At 44.4% G+C, this 16,630-nt stretch overlaps 1 protein-coding gene across 10 annotated transcripts in view; it reads right to left on the bottom strand.

The window, feature by feature from the left end:
• Positions 1-232: 232 nt before the first annotated feature.
• The window catches only part of lmo7b (LIM domain 7b), a 39,730-nt gene continuing 23,332 nt past the window's right edge, over positions 233-16,630 (bottom strand). For 4 of the 10 annotated variants that reach the window (XM_030377104.1, XM_030377109.1, XM_030377113.1 and 1 more), the window contains 18 exons: positions 15,922-16,349; positions 14,993-15,134; positions 12,285-12,542; positions 11,841-11,946; positions 10,631-10,792; positions 7,966-8,033; positions 7,679-7,742; positions 7,498-7,557; positions 6,708-6,733; positions 5,490-5,597; positions 5,093-5,179; positions 4,706-4,980; positions 4,186-4,236; positions 3,884-3,936; positions 3,619-3,796; positions 2,419-2,631; positions 805-899; positions 233-729 (listed from right to left, as the gene is read on the bottom strand). In XM_030377104.1, the coding sequence (XP_030232964.1) occupies positions 806-899; positions 2,419-2,631; positions 3,619-3,796; positions 3,884-3,936; positions 4,186-4,236; positions 4,706-4,980; positions 5,093-5,179; positions 5,490-5,597; positions 6,708-6,733; positions 7,498-7,557; positions 7,679-7,742; positions 7,966-8,033; positions 10,631-10,792; positions 11,841-11,946; positions 12,285-12,542; positions 14,993-15,134; positions 15,922-16,349 (2,373 nt within the window). In that variant the 3' untranslated portion in view covers positions 233-729; position 805. Of the gene's footprint in view, positions 900-2,418; positions 2,632-3,618; positions 3,797-3,883; positions 3,937-4,185; positions 4,237-4,705; positions 4,981-5,092; positions 5,180-5,489; positions 5,598-6,707; positions 6,734-7,497; positions 7,558-7,678; positions 7,743-7,965; positions 8,034-10,630; positions 10,793-11,840; positions 11,947-12,284; positions 12,543-14,992; positions 15,135-15,921; positions 16,350-16,630 lie in introns of all 10 variants that reach the window. The other 6 variants (XM_030377106.1, XM_030377111.1, XM_030377105.1 and 3 more) reach the window with 6 other exon arrangements.

Below are 16,630 nucleotides of genomic sequence, written 5' to 3'. Positions count from 1 at the left end.
CGACCTAATAAATTGGTGCTGCCCAATACTGCACATAGCGAATTTATTTATAAAAATCTTTATCTAAAACGATCTAATGAAATTAACATAAGGTGTATTTTAACTACAAGTTTTTCTTTCAGCGGTCATTATGAACTGTTCGATGATCCATTGTTTTGGTTAGAAGGACGCCCACTTAAAACTAAACCAGTGGGTCAATACTGCCATCTAGTGGTGGATAAAATAACGGATATATTTGTGGGATATATCTTTTATTTCCAAACATTTCAGTCACATTTACCTGGTTAAACATTTCATTATTTTATGACTGCTGCACCCATATCACCAAATGATCTGCAAAGTGCACTTAGCAAGATGAAAGTGAAGATAGAAAGTGCTTGAAGTTATGTAATTGACATGGCCCTCACCATAGCATTAGTAAAGTTACTTGCTGATGGGGGAAAACAAAACGATAGTGGACAGATACAACCAAAAACCGAAGATTTAAAAACACTCATTACCCTATTTTATTTCATACAGTACACTTAATTAGCAACTTTTGGCCGAGTGAAAGATTAACGAATATTTCAAAATGTAAAATCATACAACACACGGGCCAGGGCGCTAGTGGGTGGGGTTCACGTGAAAGTTCATCCAACATTTTGTCGCGTCACTTCCTCGACAAAATGGCCCCTTTTTTCTCAATCTGACAGACTTCTCTGGTCACAGGACCTGGTCAGTTGCTGGAAACTGTAAGAATTTATGATAGGATTTGTTAGCGTTCCACAGGGCTGAAACTATTCCAGAGTGGCAAACAATACTCACTTCAGCTGGATGTAGCAACACTCGCAGAAAGACTTGTGGTCTCTGCTCTGAACTTCTGATCCCTCTCCTCCGAGATGCTCGGCACAGCACAATCACTAAGGGGACACGTACACGTACACAAAGTGAACTTTCATGAAAAATGCTTCAAATTGTGTTTCATTACTTGAAGATAGTTAGTAAAGCTTTATATATTTAACACTTGTGCTGAACAATGTGCTTTACAAGAAAATAAAGTGAAAGAAAAAACCCCAATGAAAAGTAATTTAAAACAGACAAATAATCAAAATGGGAATAAAGATACAAATTTGTTAAATAACCAGCCTGTATAACATGCAAATAATGCAAAAACAAACACCTAAATATCAGTTAAAACATACAAAGAACATTTGTATTAACTAAATCAACAGATTCTCTGACTTTCCATAGAAACTTAGCCAGCAGGATAAAAGCACGATCGCCTTTTGACTTTAAGCTGGAGCAGGGGTTAGATAGAATGCATGATTGAGATATATACAGTGTCGGGCTCTAAAATAGAATTTTGAAATCCATCCTAAATCGCACTGAAAGCCAAAAGAGGGAGGCAAGTTGGGGGTAATACAGTGTTTCCCACACATTGACGAGACTATGGCGCCCCGCCATAGTCTAATTTCGGCCGCCATACTCTCTGCGTGCACATGATGTTTTTTTGTTTTTTTTGCTCAGACGAAGTTCGTGTCGCTCTCATTGGGATTGCATGAGAGCACGAAGTTCGGCTGTCTGCCTGCGACTGTGCCGAATAGCCTTCTGCAGCCGAATCCAAGTTGGCAATCCTTTAACTTTATTTAAATGAGAATCTGGCGAATCGTGATGAAAGCCATTCAGTTTAGCGTGCGTGTGCTTACGTTGCAAAGGGTCTTGAGTTGTCTAAAAAATAGAGAGAGCGCGACATTCGGAATTTTGCATTAACGTATGAGCACTACCTTAACAGCATCCATGATCAGTAAGTTAACTAACTGTAAACATACGATGCTCACAGAGGTGATGCATTTTTAGATGCATACTGTTTGAGAACATAGAACTCCGTTTGACCTAGTGCACACGCAAACATAAAAACAGTTTCAGAGTTTTTATAAATGATCGTTTCCCATGATAAAAACTCTGTTTTCGTGTAGCCTAAATGAAAGGGCAAAACGTATGAAAACATGTGTTTTCCCATTGTGTAAACGGGGGGTTTATACAAATGTATAGCCTATGAAACGATTGAGAAGGTGACATTTAGGCCACGCCATTGTGTTTAAATAGGCGTACACTGAAAAAAGATTGGCCATCTGTTGTGTAGAATGTATATCTGCAGAAATATACGCCAAGAACGGCTAAAGATAATTCCATCATTTATTATTTCATCTGAATGCAACGTGAGCTGCAACAATAGTGCACCACAACTCAACAAATACAAAGTCCATAATCAATACCAAGGAATTAGTTCTTTGTTAGTGTTAGTTTACTATTAGTAGGCAAACCACCGCCCATGTCCAGTTGTAAGCCGCTCCCCCCCCCCCATAGTCTACAACACTTCTGTGGGAAACAGTGGGTAATATGGACCCTGCCACTGAACACACTCGCACGCAAAATTACCCAGGAGCTTTTCCAGGGATACATGAGGCGTCAGGGAATGAGTGCTGGGACAAGGCGACGGGGCAGCTGGGGAGCTGGTCAGGTGGAGTCGGGCAGGTGGTGTACCGGGGGTAGACACTCCGCCCAGAGGAGCCAGAGAGAGACCTGGGGCCCGACAGCTCACAGGGGGGCTCCGAGGGAGGGGCAGTGTGGAGGCTGTCCAGAGACTCGTATCTGGAAGGGAGGACAGGTAGAGGCGTTCTGACTGCCTCTCTTAATAACGGGTTACTTCATCTAATAGTTCAGATATTTGACTCCTGGTCCAACGGTTCTGTGATCAACTAGCAGGTTCAACCCTAAGAGGGACTAGAGCCCTACATCTAGAGAGACTCTTCAACACTAACTCCTGGTGGAACCACAACCCCACCTCCCGATGGGACCCCACCACTATCCCTGACAGACCACAACCCCACCTCCCGATGGGCCACAACCTGGGGCCACAACCCCACCTCCCGATGGGGCCACAACCCCACCTCCAGATGGGACCCCACCACTATCCCTGACAGACCACAACCCCACCTCCAGATGGGACCCCACCACTATCCCTGACAGAGCACAACCCCACCTCCAGATGGGACCCCAACACTATCCCTGACAGACCACAACCCCACCTCCAGATGGGACCCCAACACTATCCCTGACAGAGCACAACCCCACCTCCCGATGGGCCACAACCCCACCTCCCGATGGGCCACAACCCCACCTCCCGATGGGCCACAACCCCACCTCCCGATGGGGCCACAACCCCACCTCCCGATGGGGCCACAACCCCACCTCCCGATTGGACCAAAACCCCACCTCCAAATGGGACCACAACCCCACCTCCCAATGGGACCCCACCTCCCAATGGGACCCCACCTCCCGATGGGACCACAACCCCACCTCCCGATGGGACCACAACCCCACCTCCCGATGGGACCACAACCCCACCTCCCGATGGGCCCACAACCCCACCTCCCGATGGGCCCACAACCCCACCTCCCGATGGGCCACAACCCCACCTCCCGATGGGCCACAACCCCACCTCCCGATGGGACCAGGACCCCACCTCCCGATGGGACCAGGACCCCACCTCCCGATGGGACCCCACCTCCCGATGGGAGCAGAACCCCACCTCCCGATGGGACCAGATAACTAACCCCTGACGGAGCAGAACCCCACCTCCTGAGGGTTCCACCAGTGTAGAGGGGCTCTTTGAGGGAGCTGGCCCTGCGCTGGCGGATCCAGCTGTTGTCGGTCAGCAGCTGAGTCCTCTTCTTCATCTCTTCAAGGATCTGCTGCCTGTTCTGCTCCTCCTTTGACGCAGTCGCCACCTTCCCCTTCTTCTGCTCCCCGGGGCCTGTCAATCACACGGCCAGGGGGAGGGGTTATGTCCTCGACTCAACAGCGTGATGAGAGATCGTAGTGATGAGGCGAGACCACTGACCTTTGGTCTGCCTGTGGTCAGAAGCCAGCGTCGGGGTGGACTTTGACATCCCGCTTTAAAAAAAGCAAAACGCAACATTTACCATTAAGTAAATTACTTAATGGTATTACAGAACCATTTTTAACCTGTTCCCAGATTGATCAACAAGCTGAGAGTAGGCAACAAGATTTTGCAACCATCCAGCAGATTTTCAGTGTATGCTGTTCTGCTGCTGGGAAATGTGCTTTCAAGTTGAAAATGCAGTTCGGACATCTGGCTCATCAATGATGCCACTCATTGCTACCGAGCTTATGGAGACGTACCGGTACGCTGAATAGAGCTGGGTAAATCCACCAGAACCCGTCGGCCTGAAGCTCAACAGCAGAACCAAGCAGGAGAACCAGAGGAGAACCACGGGAAGCAAAACAGATCCAGGGGAACCGAGGAGAAGCAGATCAGAACAAGAGCAGCCCAAAGAAGCAGCAACACACGCACAGAAGTTATTTTTCCCAAGCGGAAAGTATAGAAACAACACAAAAGTAAAAGGATAATAAACTGCCAAGGTTGAACTAACAATGCTGTACATGTGATCAGACTTTGACGAGTCGACGTAAAATTAAACAGGTCAGAAGCCACAGTTTAGGTTTTCGTGCAACAGAAAAAATTATTGAGAAATCAGGCAAATAAACATGCAGCAGCAAACATCGCTCACTAAAGAAATTAATATTTGATCATGGCACCCATGGCACTCCTGAAATCGTTGGGTCAGGTCTGAGCGCCACGTGCTCCGTGTTCACACAGAGCGAGAGTGATGCAGAAAGAATAAAAAATAACTGTATTTACAAGTCAGGCTCAGCCCGCTTATCCTTCTCCGCTTCTAGACTGCGAGGCTTCGACCCGGCCTCTGTACCAAGGGGCCTAAAGCCAGCCAGGTCTGTAGGGGTCGGGTGTCCGACAGGAGCAGGGTCTGAGTACTGGACACCGGCAGATCCCGTCCCCTTGTTCTGGTGTCTGACTGAACCATCAGCCTCCCAGTGAGGAGCTTGTCTTTGGACGACAGGTCTGGTTAGGCTGGTGGGTATGACAACACCAGGATCGTCCAGCCAGACCGGCCTCTCCTGTGAAACACATGTTAACATAATGATAAATGTGGGTGAACTGAGCACCGCCATCTCTGTTAAAGTGTTCTGGTTAACATTGGCACAGGTATTATGTTAGTAGTATGCAGACGTCTGTCCCCCTCGGCTCCTCTCCCGTCCCCTCCTGAGCGCTCTGCCATTCGGCCTGCATCCGCTTCTGGTCCCGCTGGTAGCGCTCCTGAGGCAAAACACACACTCCCCCGTCAACAGGACTCCAAACACACAGCCTCGTCAAGACAAACGCACCATTGGAACAATACACACAATTGAAACACAACCTTGTCAGCAACAAAACATTCAAAATAGAACGCCCCCGAAAACAAGACACACAAAAGAAACGCACCCGTGTCAACAAGACGGCACGGAAATAATTACAAACATCAATAGAAGTGACTTCTGTTAATGACTACATTAAAAGAAAACTAATTCTAGTCATTAAAACTATTAAACTGAGTGGTATCGGTGCACCTGCAGTGCCCCTCTCTGACCTGTAGGTGGCGCTCCTGCTCCTCCTGCCAGCGCTCCTGACGTTTGCGTTCTTCTTCGTGGTCCCAGGACCAGTTTGAGGAAGACGGTTTCAGAGACGGAACTTGAAGCTGGACACGCATAAAGTATGGACACAGCACCCCACACACCACACACACACACACACACACACACGTCTTGATCATGAGATTGATTTGGCAGTTTTACAAAGACAAATCAGTCTTTGAACAATCATAACATACAATAATTTCACCAACCTCAGCAAACAAATGAGCACAGACAGAGCGAGCAGCAATAGAAATTATAGGAAAACCTTTAACATTATTACTGATTATATATGGCATGTGGAATAACAAAAGAGTTGTTAAGCCTCACATTTAGGTATTAGGTTACTGGTATTGCCAGTTGACTTGAAAATACATTTCAAAGATTTAGTCCCAGTTTAATTAAAATGCACACTAGATGTGCCAGGTGTTAGATCCATATGGTTTCCTAGCAAGGTATATAATTCCTCCCGCTAGGAGTAGCTCATTCAAAACAATAGGCAAATTACAAATTACTCTGCCCTAAACAAAAATATAACTGAAATGTGAATAAATCGGAGGCATCTCACGTTTCAAAGTGTTCCCAATTAAGTAAAATCGCTGTTTAGCAGTGTATCCAACTAACTCTACAACAGTGAAAAGTAGGTCAAGAACTGGGTTGCCAATGGAGCTATAGTGTGGGTGTGGGCGTTATTCAGACCATATCAGCGAGAGACTGAGACAAATATGTGTTGCATGCTGCTCTAAAACAAAATATGATTGGACCCATTTTAAATCAATTGCCAAAATATGGGACACCCCATCGATCACAGATGTCAATGTTCTCTTTGATGGATAATCTTTTTAAAGTTAGGAACACTGGCTAAGGATTTCTCTGGGTTTGACCAAAGTATTTGGATAGTGCAAGTAGAGAAACCACACAAACACACACGCACACACACACCAGCTATTGTTAGATGTTTTAAAGCGGCTCAAGAACATAATTCAAATATCCAATCAATGGTACTGTACAATCATGGCAATTTACTTCATGTTTAAACCTCCATTATTGGTTAATTGGAAATGGTTAAGAAAGTCACACCATTTGTAAAGGCTTTCCCTGAAAACCTTTTTACAACAAATACCATTCATTGAAATTCAAAAAAAAAAAAAAACCACCTTGAGTTTGTTACTTACGTCAGATATGGCTGATTCAGTACCTCCTTAAAAGGTGGGAACAAACAGATCAGTGTTACGACAATGATGATTAGCACAAAATGGACGCCAATATTTCACATCTTCACAGCAAACAAAGACCATGCAGCAAAGCAATGCACAGAAGTGTGGAGTGAAACAAGCTTTTATCATCGTTGTAAAATTACACAAGATCACAGCAAACATCCCATGCAGAGGGCTTTGTTAGGCTGCGTAGAACAGTGGCTGAGCTGTGCTGGCGTTAAATTATTCAACACCACGACAACAGCACACAAACGAAAATATACAAAAACTAAAAAACTTTACCACAGAGATAAACCCAGGAGCTGTAGCCAGCAGATCCTGACGGAGGGGAGGCAATGTATTAAGCAGGTGGTACTACAGTATGGTTCTGCCATCGTGACCCATTCCCAGCCCAAAATGTGAAACTGCACTCCCTTCCCCAACTCTAGGAACGTAGGGAGGCGTCATGTAATTAACATGATGCCTGCCTACGTTATTTAAATGAAATCCCACTTATTTTGGTTCTCTTATTACTTCCTCCCCAACTAGCATATTTGTTATGGCTGTAATTGACACCCAATATAACTCATCCTTTTTTCTTCCAGCAAGCAGAAAAATATTGCTTACAACAGACTTTGCAATTCAACTTCAAAACTGTAGATTTGCAGATTTTTTCCCCAAGCAAGAAATGTGGTGTTTAGTAAAAGCCTTCGAAGCTGCAGAGAGCTTAAGCCAACAAGCTGCAAAGAGCCCTTCGCAGGCTTTTTACCTTTCACATCAAAAAACTCCGCTCTCCGCCTCTTATTTCTCAGTACAATTCGTTCAAGTTCTACACAAACAGGAGGGGGTTGAGTTTAGGGGAGAGCTCAGCAACATGATGTAATTTAAATAACCAGCTCAATGGGAAACTGATCTAGGATCCCATTGTCAACCCATCTACCGGCAGTTACCTTTGGTACTGGCGGTCTTTCGTGTCCCCTCAAATTCTCCGTTCCTGGTTTGGATGCCCAACCCCTGAGGTGAGAAGGAGAACATTGTCATTATTATTATATATACTATTGGTTATATAATTGGTTTTTAAACATATAAACCAATACTATATACTATTTGGTTTATGTTTACTCATTTTATTTCCAATATTATAATCCCATCCTGAATTGAGCCCCTGTGATGGTTACAATTCAGGCTCAATAAAGTTGGTGAATCTGAAAGAGACGTTGCCCAGCTGCCCTCTCACCTGGGCATGTAGGTCAGGGCCAGTGGGCAGGGTCATGATGTCTTTGTGGACGTGGTTTTCAGGACAGCCTATGAACATGGGAAGATCAGCACAGATTTAGGGTCTTCTTAGTCCCAGCTACACTGGCGCTGCTACAGTCTTTTGGCAACATACAGCCGTCACAAACAATTGGCCGACCCACTGGTACCTGGCCAACCCTGGGTAGAAACTGGGTAAAAATGGTTTAATAAAGGAACTAAATGCTTAAAGGGGAACCATCAAGCTAGACTATACTGCTTATAAACGCTGTTAAAAAATAATATGTGCTACACGTGCATGAAGCATTACACTTTTCTTCTAGAAAACAGCCGACCCTAAGGGGTCAGGCCAGGTTTCCAACTGATGGGGCACGGCCGCGACCCCCTTTATGCCATCCTGAGGATCAATCGATAGATTTCCATCTTGTTAACCAATTCTTTAGTTGTATTGGGGGGGCACAGCTGCCCTCAGCATCCTGACAAAACTGTATAAGAGGTCCATGCTTTCGCCAATGCATCAGACTTCAGTTTGCGGACCTCTTGGAGGGACGCAGGGAGAACTCCCATCTGGGAGTCTATATGACCCTTATTGTTATAAATTCGGATTACTATTTATTCCTACCTAGTTTATAGAGAAATGATTTACGTGGTCCGAAATTCCTACCTCATAGCCTTCTCAGCCAACCCTGCTCAGCTAACCTACACATTTAGAGAAATGTTTCGAAGCGTTAGGGCTCGGGCTGAATGATTAAGAAAAATAAAGTGTTTGTCTTAATGTTACACAATGTAACCATACAGAAGGTCGGAATCAGAAAAACTGGGACACGTGGTTCACATGTACACGCACAACTGTAAGCAACTTCCCACACTACACTTTGGTTTGTTGAGGTTGAGTGGTAGAGCCACAGATTTGTTTATATTTCAGTTTACGTGATTTGTTGCAGTTACTGACTTGAGATCAGCAAGTTTCGCATTTATTTTTCTTTTACAATGCAATAGATGAATAAATATGTAATAGTATAAATTAATTTCATCTTAACACTTTGGACTGGCCTACAGGAAAGAGCAGTTTATATGTTGACTGTATCCAATGTTGTGTTGGCCATACTTTAGAATGTGAAGGAGTAAAACATTTGTAAAACTTTTTGCATAATAAATCCCAATATTGGTCCCCAAAACATATACCGCAATTATTTTCCTAAATCGTTCAGCCCTAGTTCTGTTCTTGTCAAGTAAGGAGAACCTCAGCAGGACAAACGAACCAGCAACCGCCACCTCGTCAACCCCAAAATTCACCAGATCAGCTCACTGATGTGACTTCAAATATGCTAATCCTACAGGATCGCAATGGTGCGGGCCAGGTTGTGCAAGTCCCAACCCAAAAATGCTCAATAAGGTAAAAGATTCATTGGACAAAAGCGTCTGCTGAATGCCTTAACAGAAGGCTTGAGACCCTTATTTCAAGCATTAACCGCCTCCGATACATTAACCATACTTTCAGTTTGAAACAATTCAGTGTGCGAATTTGAATTCTGTGCATTTCAGTTCGAGTCACGCATATATTTTTGGGATTTAGGGATACAGAATGCCATTTAGTAAAAATCAGGGGTCAGCAACTTTTTCAACATGCAGTTCCAGTTTGACATTATCTCGTGCGAGTGTACCTTAAGCAACAATATATAAAAAATTAAGCTGAATTATGACACGGCGACCAAACGCCCACAATCATGCAACATTTAAATGTTTTTTTGGTTGTTATATTTGCAACATGGGCTTACAAATTATAATTACATATGTCCCATCTTAAAACACCATTTTCAGAAACTAATTCAAAAACATATTTGCAATGTGAGAAATGTAAAAAACGACAATATATGAGAATGTTGGAACCATCCACATCCATATCTTTAAAGACATGTACAGCTTTGCAATACCATGAAGGCGATACATACAGGCCACTTGCAATTAATTGATCCCATTTCAGAACACTGCTTTCTGTATCTAATTTAAACATATTTGCACTGGGGGGAAATGACTAAAACAGAATAAAGGGCAAAAAAAAATCGGTAGTAATGATTATGCTGCCGCATTGTGCTGTGAATTTTTTAAAAAATAAAAAATAAAAGTTTTATTTTTTTCAAGTGTGGCAATGATTATGCTGCCCCGTGCCAGTGGTGGAACGCGTGCCTAGGGTTGCCGACCCCTGGTATAAATGATTCACCTAAATGAGAACTTGATAATTCATGTAATTTCAGTTCCACAATAGTGCTGTTTTGCTTAAAAAAAAAAAAAAAAAAACGAGTTATACAACAAATTAAATCGAGCAATCAAAAAATAAAACATAACTTTACTACTTTTTAAATTGTGTATTTATAAACACGAAGTTCCGGGCTCCTAGCTTGGAAGCGCAGATTAGCTGCGTCCTAGTGGAGCATACAGCGTTTGGATTTTTGAAAGGTGGAAACTAGAAAGGTAGAAGATTAGTTACTACTAAATGTTGAGTGAATCGGCGATCCGCAGCATTTGGAATCGATTATCTGACCCATACATGTTATATACTGATCTGTTGGGGCTACGCCGATGGATGAATCATAAACATAATAGATATCCGTTCACATGAGCCTTGTGTGACCCGTCCATGGCCTTACCCTGGTTGCTATAGCGACTGACGTCCATGGTGAGGCTACCGGACTGCAGGGCTGACGTCATAGTGCTCTCCCATTGGCTGGAGCTCAGCTGCTCCACCTTGGCTCCGCCTAATGTGGTGATGACATCACCCACGCACAGCTGGCAAAGCTCAGCAGGGCTGCCTAAAGTATTAAGGCCAGAGAATATGACATGAAGAACGCTGCTTATCATTTCAGATGCATACATTTTATTGGCCACAAAGTGGAATCTTGCTTTCAGACAAATAAAGACAAATAAAACATGACATAAAAACAGGAAAAGGATAAAAAAAAACAGTGGGATGCATTGTTAAATGCAATAACTGCATTAAAAAAGGAGTGAGTTCACTATTTTTTGCATTCGAGGAGCCCTCGTCTAGCATGATTCCACAGTGTAGGGTAACATTGATCCAATGCTTGTTCACGGACCATACACCATAAACTTCCCATTTTGAAAATCATAATATTTAGCATCTTTTCAAATGCTCGCAAGCTCGCCCATTTGAATAGCATTGTAAACCAGTTACCATGCTAGACAATGCGTGGGTCTTGGGTCCGAAATAGTGAAAATGTTATTCTTAAAAATTCCTTTGGATTTGATAGGTGCTGTATTAATAATCTTGCCTTGGTCAATGGTTAAAATAAACCACACTGTATGGCAGGATAACTTCCTTCCACTTTGCTTGCATTTGACCTTCTCCATGTAATGTCTAAAGCCCCCCCCAACACATACACAAAAGTGCATTAATAAACCTTTCAAAGTCTGAGATAATGTCCTCATGATGTTAGCAATGATGTTCTCTTCTCCTCATTTGCTCAACAAGTCCAGTGGTGTTTCAGAAAGCCCGACGGACACATTCTGAACGAGTCCGCAGTACTGTAATAGCATATCCAATTGCCCGGTCCAGGACGATAAGAATTAACCCAAATTCCACTTAAACGGAATCCACTATATAATAGGTAGTAAGTGGAGTCTCTAAGCTGGTCCAACAGATGCGACTCTAGCTCAATTCCATCTGAATCCCCAGTGTAACAGGTAGTTAGTGGAGTCTCTTACCTGGTTGAACCGAAGTGACTCTGGCTCCATTCCAACTGAATCCCCAGTGTAACAGGTATTTGGTAGTCTCTTACCTGGTTGAAAAGACGGGACTCTTGCTCCCCGGTATAACAGATAGTTGGTTGAGTCCCTCACCTTGTTGAACAGAGGTGACTCTGGCTCCAGTGGCGCTCCAGTCTGTCTGGAAACCGAAGTCATCCACACTGTTGGGTGTCAGGCTCAGACTCACCCTCATCCGCTTCTGTGGAAGCCACACACACGGCAAAGCAGACACCCTGAGATTCTAGGTGTCCTGCTTTCTGTTGGAAACTAGAAACCGCGGGATACGCTACGGGACCACAGCGACCAGGCAGCCCAGCTCAGATTAAATACATCCACTCACTTGAGACACAATATTTTTAAGATTCACATCTATCATCCATTTACTTCATCTGTAAATCACCACCAAGTTTGTCCTGAAGAGTTCCAATTCACAGTTGCGTCAACATTGGCTGTGTGATGCTTTTCATCTTCATTTTATATAAAGTCAATTCTGATTTACTTCATGAAATCAGGTACTGGAATTGAATGACTACAAACCTGTGGTGCGGCGTGAATGGCTGGAGGAGACAGGTGTGTTTGGGAAAGGGTTTTAAAGGGTGGTTGACTGCAGTAGGGAAGACCGTTGGTATGTCCACCCTCTTCCCTGTCACGTTCCTTCTCTGCCTGGTTCTCCACTTCCTGTTTCTCTGCGGCTTGGCGGGGAGCCCTAATGAGGGAGGTCGCGACCTGACGGTTCAGGATGGGCTGGGGAGCTTGCATGTCACCGCTCAGTGGGAGGGTCTTGTAGTCACTTCCCTGCAGGGGGGGGGGGGGGGGGGGAGAGAAAGACGGACATTGACAGAGAGCAAGCGAGATCCTTGAATTATGATCACTTTAATTGCATGCAGGCTACTCATCGTCTTGAGTCTGAATTATTTTGGGCCCCTCCTGCAATATTACTTAAGACACATTGCCAAATTACTATAGCAAAATTTTTTCCATGTAATGCCATACATTTATTTTGGGGCTCAATAAAGAATCCAGCAATCCGTCCACACGGTTTAGTTGAAATACCTCCATAGCTGGACAGATCCAAATTGCAGAGTACGTAATTATAACATAATAACGGATTAATAACTTCTAAGCAAAAAGTATAATATCTCGGGCCAGCGGAGAGGAAGCAGATGAGCCCGACGTGTGATGGAGCGGTCAGGTAGCAGTGGTCTCTACCTTCCAGCCTATATGCATTATGGATGGAAAGATGAGCCGCTAGTGGTAACACAAGACAGCTAGCATGTAGAGTGTGAACAAAAACAGGAAATGATCAGCAACAAGTGCTGTTCACCCAAAATACTAAATAACCACCTCCGTTTCCATGAACCGACTTACCTGCTCTCGTGACAACAGAAAGTCATATTACCACCCTTTTACGAACCCATAGAACTGTCTTAGTAGATGACATCACAGCATCCTCAACATCATACACAGTCTACTCTCATATCATTTCATTAGAATCCAACTATTCTCCAGCTGAGAACTTTAAAATTAACTCAAAAACAACTACTATAAAGTATATAAAGTTTCCCATCAAAGCACATTAGAAAGAAAAAAAAAATCCTTGATCTAGATATTGAGCATCTTCCCCTTGCATTATCTTCATCCTATTAAATCCCTCCTGATATATTTTGATTTGGAGAAACATGAACTATATAAACTACCTCTCCTTGTTCCTGCGTCTTTCAGACTGCCAGAATAAAGCCTCTCCTCAAGAAACCGACCCTTGACACCACCGGCATCCAGAACTACAGACGGTATCTCTTCTTTCATTCCTTCCTAAAACACTTGAACGTGCCATCTCTAACCAACTGTCTCATCTCTCTCACAACAACCTGCTTGACCCTCATCATTCAGGCTTCAAGAAGGCACACTCCACTGAGTCCCACTGACTGAGTCACTCCGTGCTGCCAGAGCCTCGTCCCACTCATCGGTTTTCATACTCCTCAACCTGTCCGCAGCATTCGACACGTGAACCACCAGATCCTCCTGGCCACTCTCGCCGAACTGGACATCGCACCCATCAGATAACCTTGTCCAAACCTTGCATGCTTGACACTGGTGTCCCTCAAGGCTCTGCACTGGGGCTCCTTCTGTTCCGCCCCCTATACCAGATCTCTGGGCTCTGTAATCACACAGCTTTTCACTGCTACACTGACGACACTCAACTATTCCCATCTTTCCCCTCCTCTTACATAACCCAATTGGCAACACGCATATCTGAATGTCTTGCAGACGTCGGCACTTGGCGACTGCCGATCCCCTGAGGCTTAACCTCAACAAGACTCCTAATGCCACAGGCTCCCTGTAGTAGCTCGAATCAGATTCAAGATGATAGTACTGAGATACAAGGCGGTCGTTGGAACTGCCCCTGCCTGCCTCCAAGCGTTGTTCAAACCAGACACCCCAGCTTGATCGCTCTGCTCAACTACCTCAGCTGGACGTCTGGTACCGCCATCGCTAATAGCAAGCAAAGGTCGGTCAGCTAAGTCACAACTCTTCTGGTTTGGCACCACAGTGGTGGAACGAGCTCCCTGCCGATGTCAGGACCACAGAGTCGCTCAAAAGCTTTCGCAAAAGACTGAAAACTCATCTGTTCAGAGTTCACCTAGACTCTGCATAGTCATCTAGTCCCTTCCTCCCACTATTGTATGTTGTACGTCCTGGCACTTGATGTACGCACCTAATGTACCCACTTACTTTATGTTTTATTTATTCATAGTACTTTATTGTGTAGCATCTACAGTAGCTAGCTATCACTGCTGCATACGTGTAATGGGTTAGCCTAGCAATTTTTAGCACTTGGTTCTATGAAAATCTTTCCTGTACCGACAGCGATATATTCTTTCACTTCTTATGACAAATGTACTTATTGTAAGTCGCTTTGGATAAAAGCGTCTGCTAAATGCCCTAAATCTAAACGTAAATTTATTTCTCATCCGTGTCAAAGAGGTTCTCAAAACATACTGGCCCCTTGAACATGTTGTACTGGTCCTCACTCAAAGTAGGAATTATGTTGCCATGAATAATCATTTATCATAAATATAATCGTAAAACCAAAGGCATTTTTTGTTAACATGTTTAAAATCATGTTAACCACAAGACTATTTCAATTGTATATTTATATGGATTACATATTTTCCCCCCCGATTATCTCTCCGATCGGGAGACTGCGTTTAACGTTTCACTGGCCTGATGAACACTGAACTCACTGTGCTGAGCAGTGAGGACTTCCTGGAGGGCCTGGTACCGAAGGGGCGGGCCGTGAGGACGTTTGATAGGCGTGCCGAGCCTTCAGAGCGGCGGTACCCTCGAGGGAGGCTGGCCGAGCCCGACCAGGGCATAGAGTTGTACCTGAGAACCAAGGAAGAGGAGGGGGTATGCAGGTCACTAGTGGAGGTTAACTGGTAAGATAATTATTGTTAGAGGACAGAATAATGTTGTTGGTTCGATCCACTAAAGGTTATACATTCCCGAAAGGAACTTTGATCACTGTTATAGGGTACTGGGTTGAATCCTTGAAGGGGAACCAATTAGTAACAAAGGAGCACTTTACGAAGCCAACGTGAAAGAAAATACCCATGATTGTAAAAAATAACAGGACTTATTCACGAACATTGAAAACCTAAATCGAATAAACCTCTTTTGAAAAATGAGTCCTCTAACTTTAACAGCAGCATCTCCAATTTTCTTGTTTCCTTGGATTTTATTCGGCTCATCTGAGACATGTTCAGGCGAGACATATTTTTTGTTTATTAGTTATGAGCCTTTTGACATTTATTGCCGATTCCTGAAATCGCATTAGAGCAATCATCTGGTCAGAAATTCATCACTAAAAAGATTTTAGGCTTCAGTTTTGTTGGGAATTCCTTTCAACTTCTGCAGAAGGTATAAAATGGCCTGTTATTGCTTGCATTAAAGTATTTATATCTGTAAATAGGGGGATAGTGTAATGACTAGGGTGTACAACTGTCAAAGTACAGACAACTTTTCCCGCCCAAAAAACAATAAAATGTACTTTTTTTTTCTTTGGTTGATATTTGTAGCCCACAACATTTGATTACCCGACAAAAACGGATAATTGCCTTTCCCTTAAAACCTAAAGTCAGGTAGTTAATGCGCTGTCCTTTCCCCTAAATACCTGTGGAGGAAGCTGTGGTGCGTTGGCCCGTTCACCAGACCTCCCGCCTCCTCCCCGGCTCCAGGCTCGGCAGTGTTCAGAGAGCAGTGGTTCTGCTGGGTCACGTCTCTCCGCTGGAGGAACGGCCCGTGATGGAGGATTGTGATTTTGCGGTCCGTGACCTGCGGTGAGTAAGGTGTACGGTCGACCGTGCCAATGCCCGAATACGGGACCGGCCCCATAGTGGTTCTACGACCCCTCCCGCCGGTCTGGGTCTGTCCAGCAGTGGGACCAGGCTGGAGCTTGATGAGGGTCTGGGAGGTGTAAGGACTGCAGGTGGAGGGGGTGGTAGCGGTGGAGGAGGCGTTGCCGTCGGAGGCCAATGAAGCGGAAGGGACCTCCTCTCCAAGCAGAGGGCGGTGAGAGGCGGGCATGGCTCCAGACAGGGGCTTTACATACAAGAAAGGCCCGCAAAAACAAACCTATTTCTAAAGATTCTAAAATGTTGTGAGGCGTTGATCATTCAAATCATGCCAACCAACATGTGGGGATCGGCTGTAACATGCAACATCTAACAAGCCAGGTACTCTGCAGAGAATTCACTGTTGAGTACTCCTATGGTTACAAATTATTAAAGAATATATGCTAGAGATTAACAATGAAGTTCCAACCAACTGGGCCAGCAAAACCGCCAACACATTAGAGACCAATCAAAGCAGTCCCCATCCAC

This window comes from Gadus morhua, chromosome 14 (assembly GCF_902167405.1).
Source record: "Gadus morhua chromosome 14, gadMor3.0, whole genome shotgun sequence".
Lineage (NCBI taxonomy): Eukaryota > Metazoa > Chordata > Actinopteri > Gadiformes > Gadidae > Gadus > Gadus morhua.
This window is presented reverse-complemented; position numbering and strand designations above follow the sequence as displayed.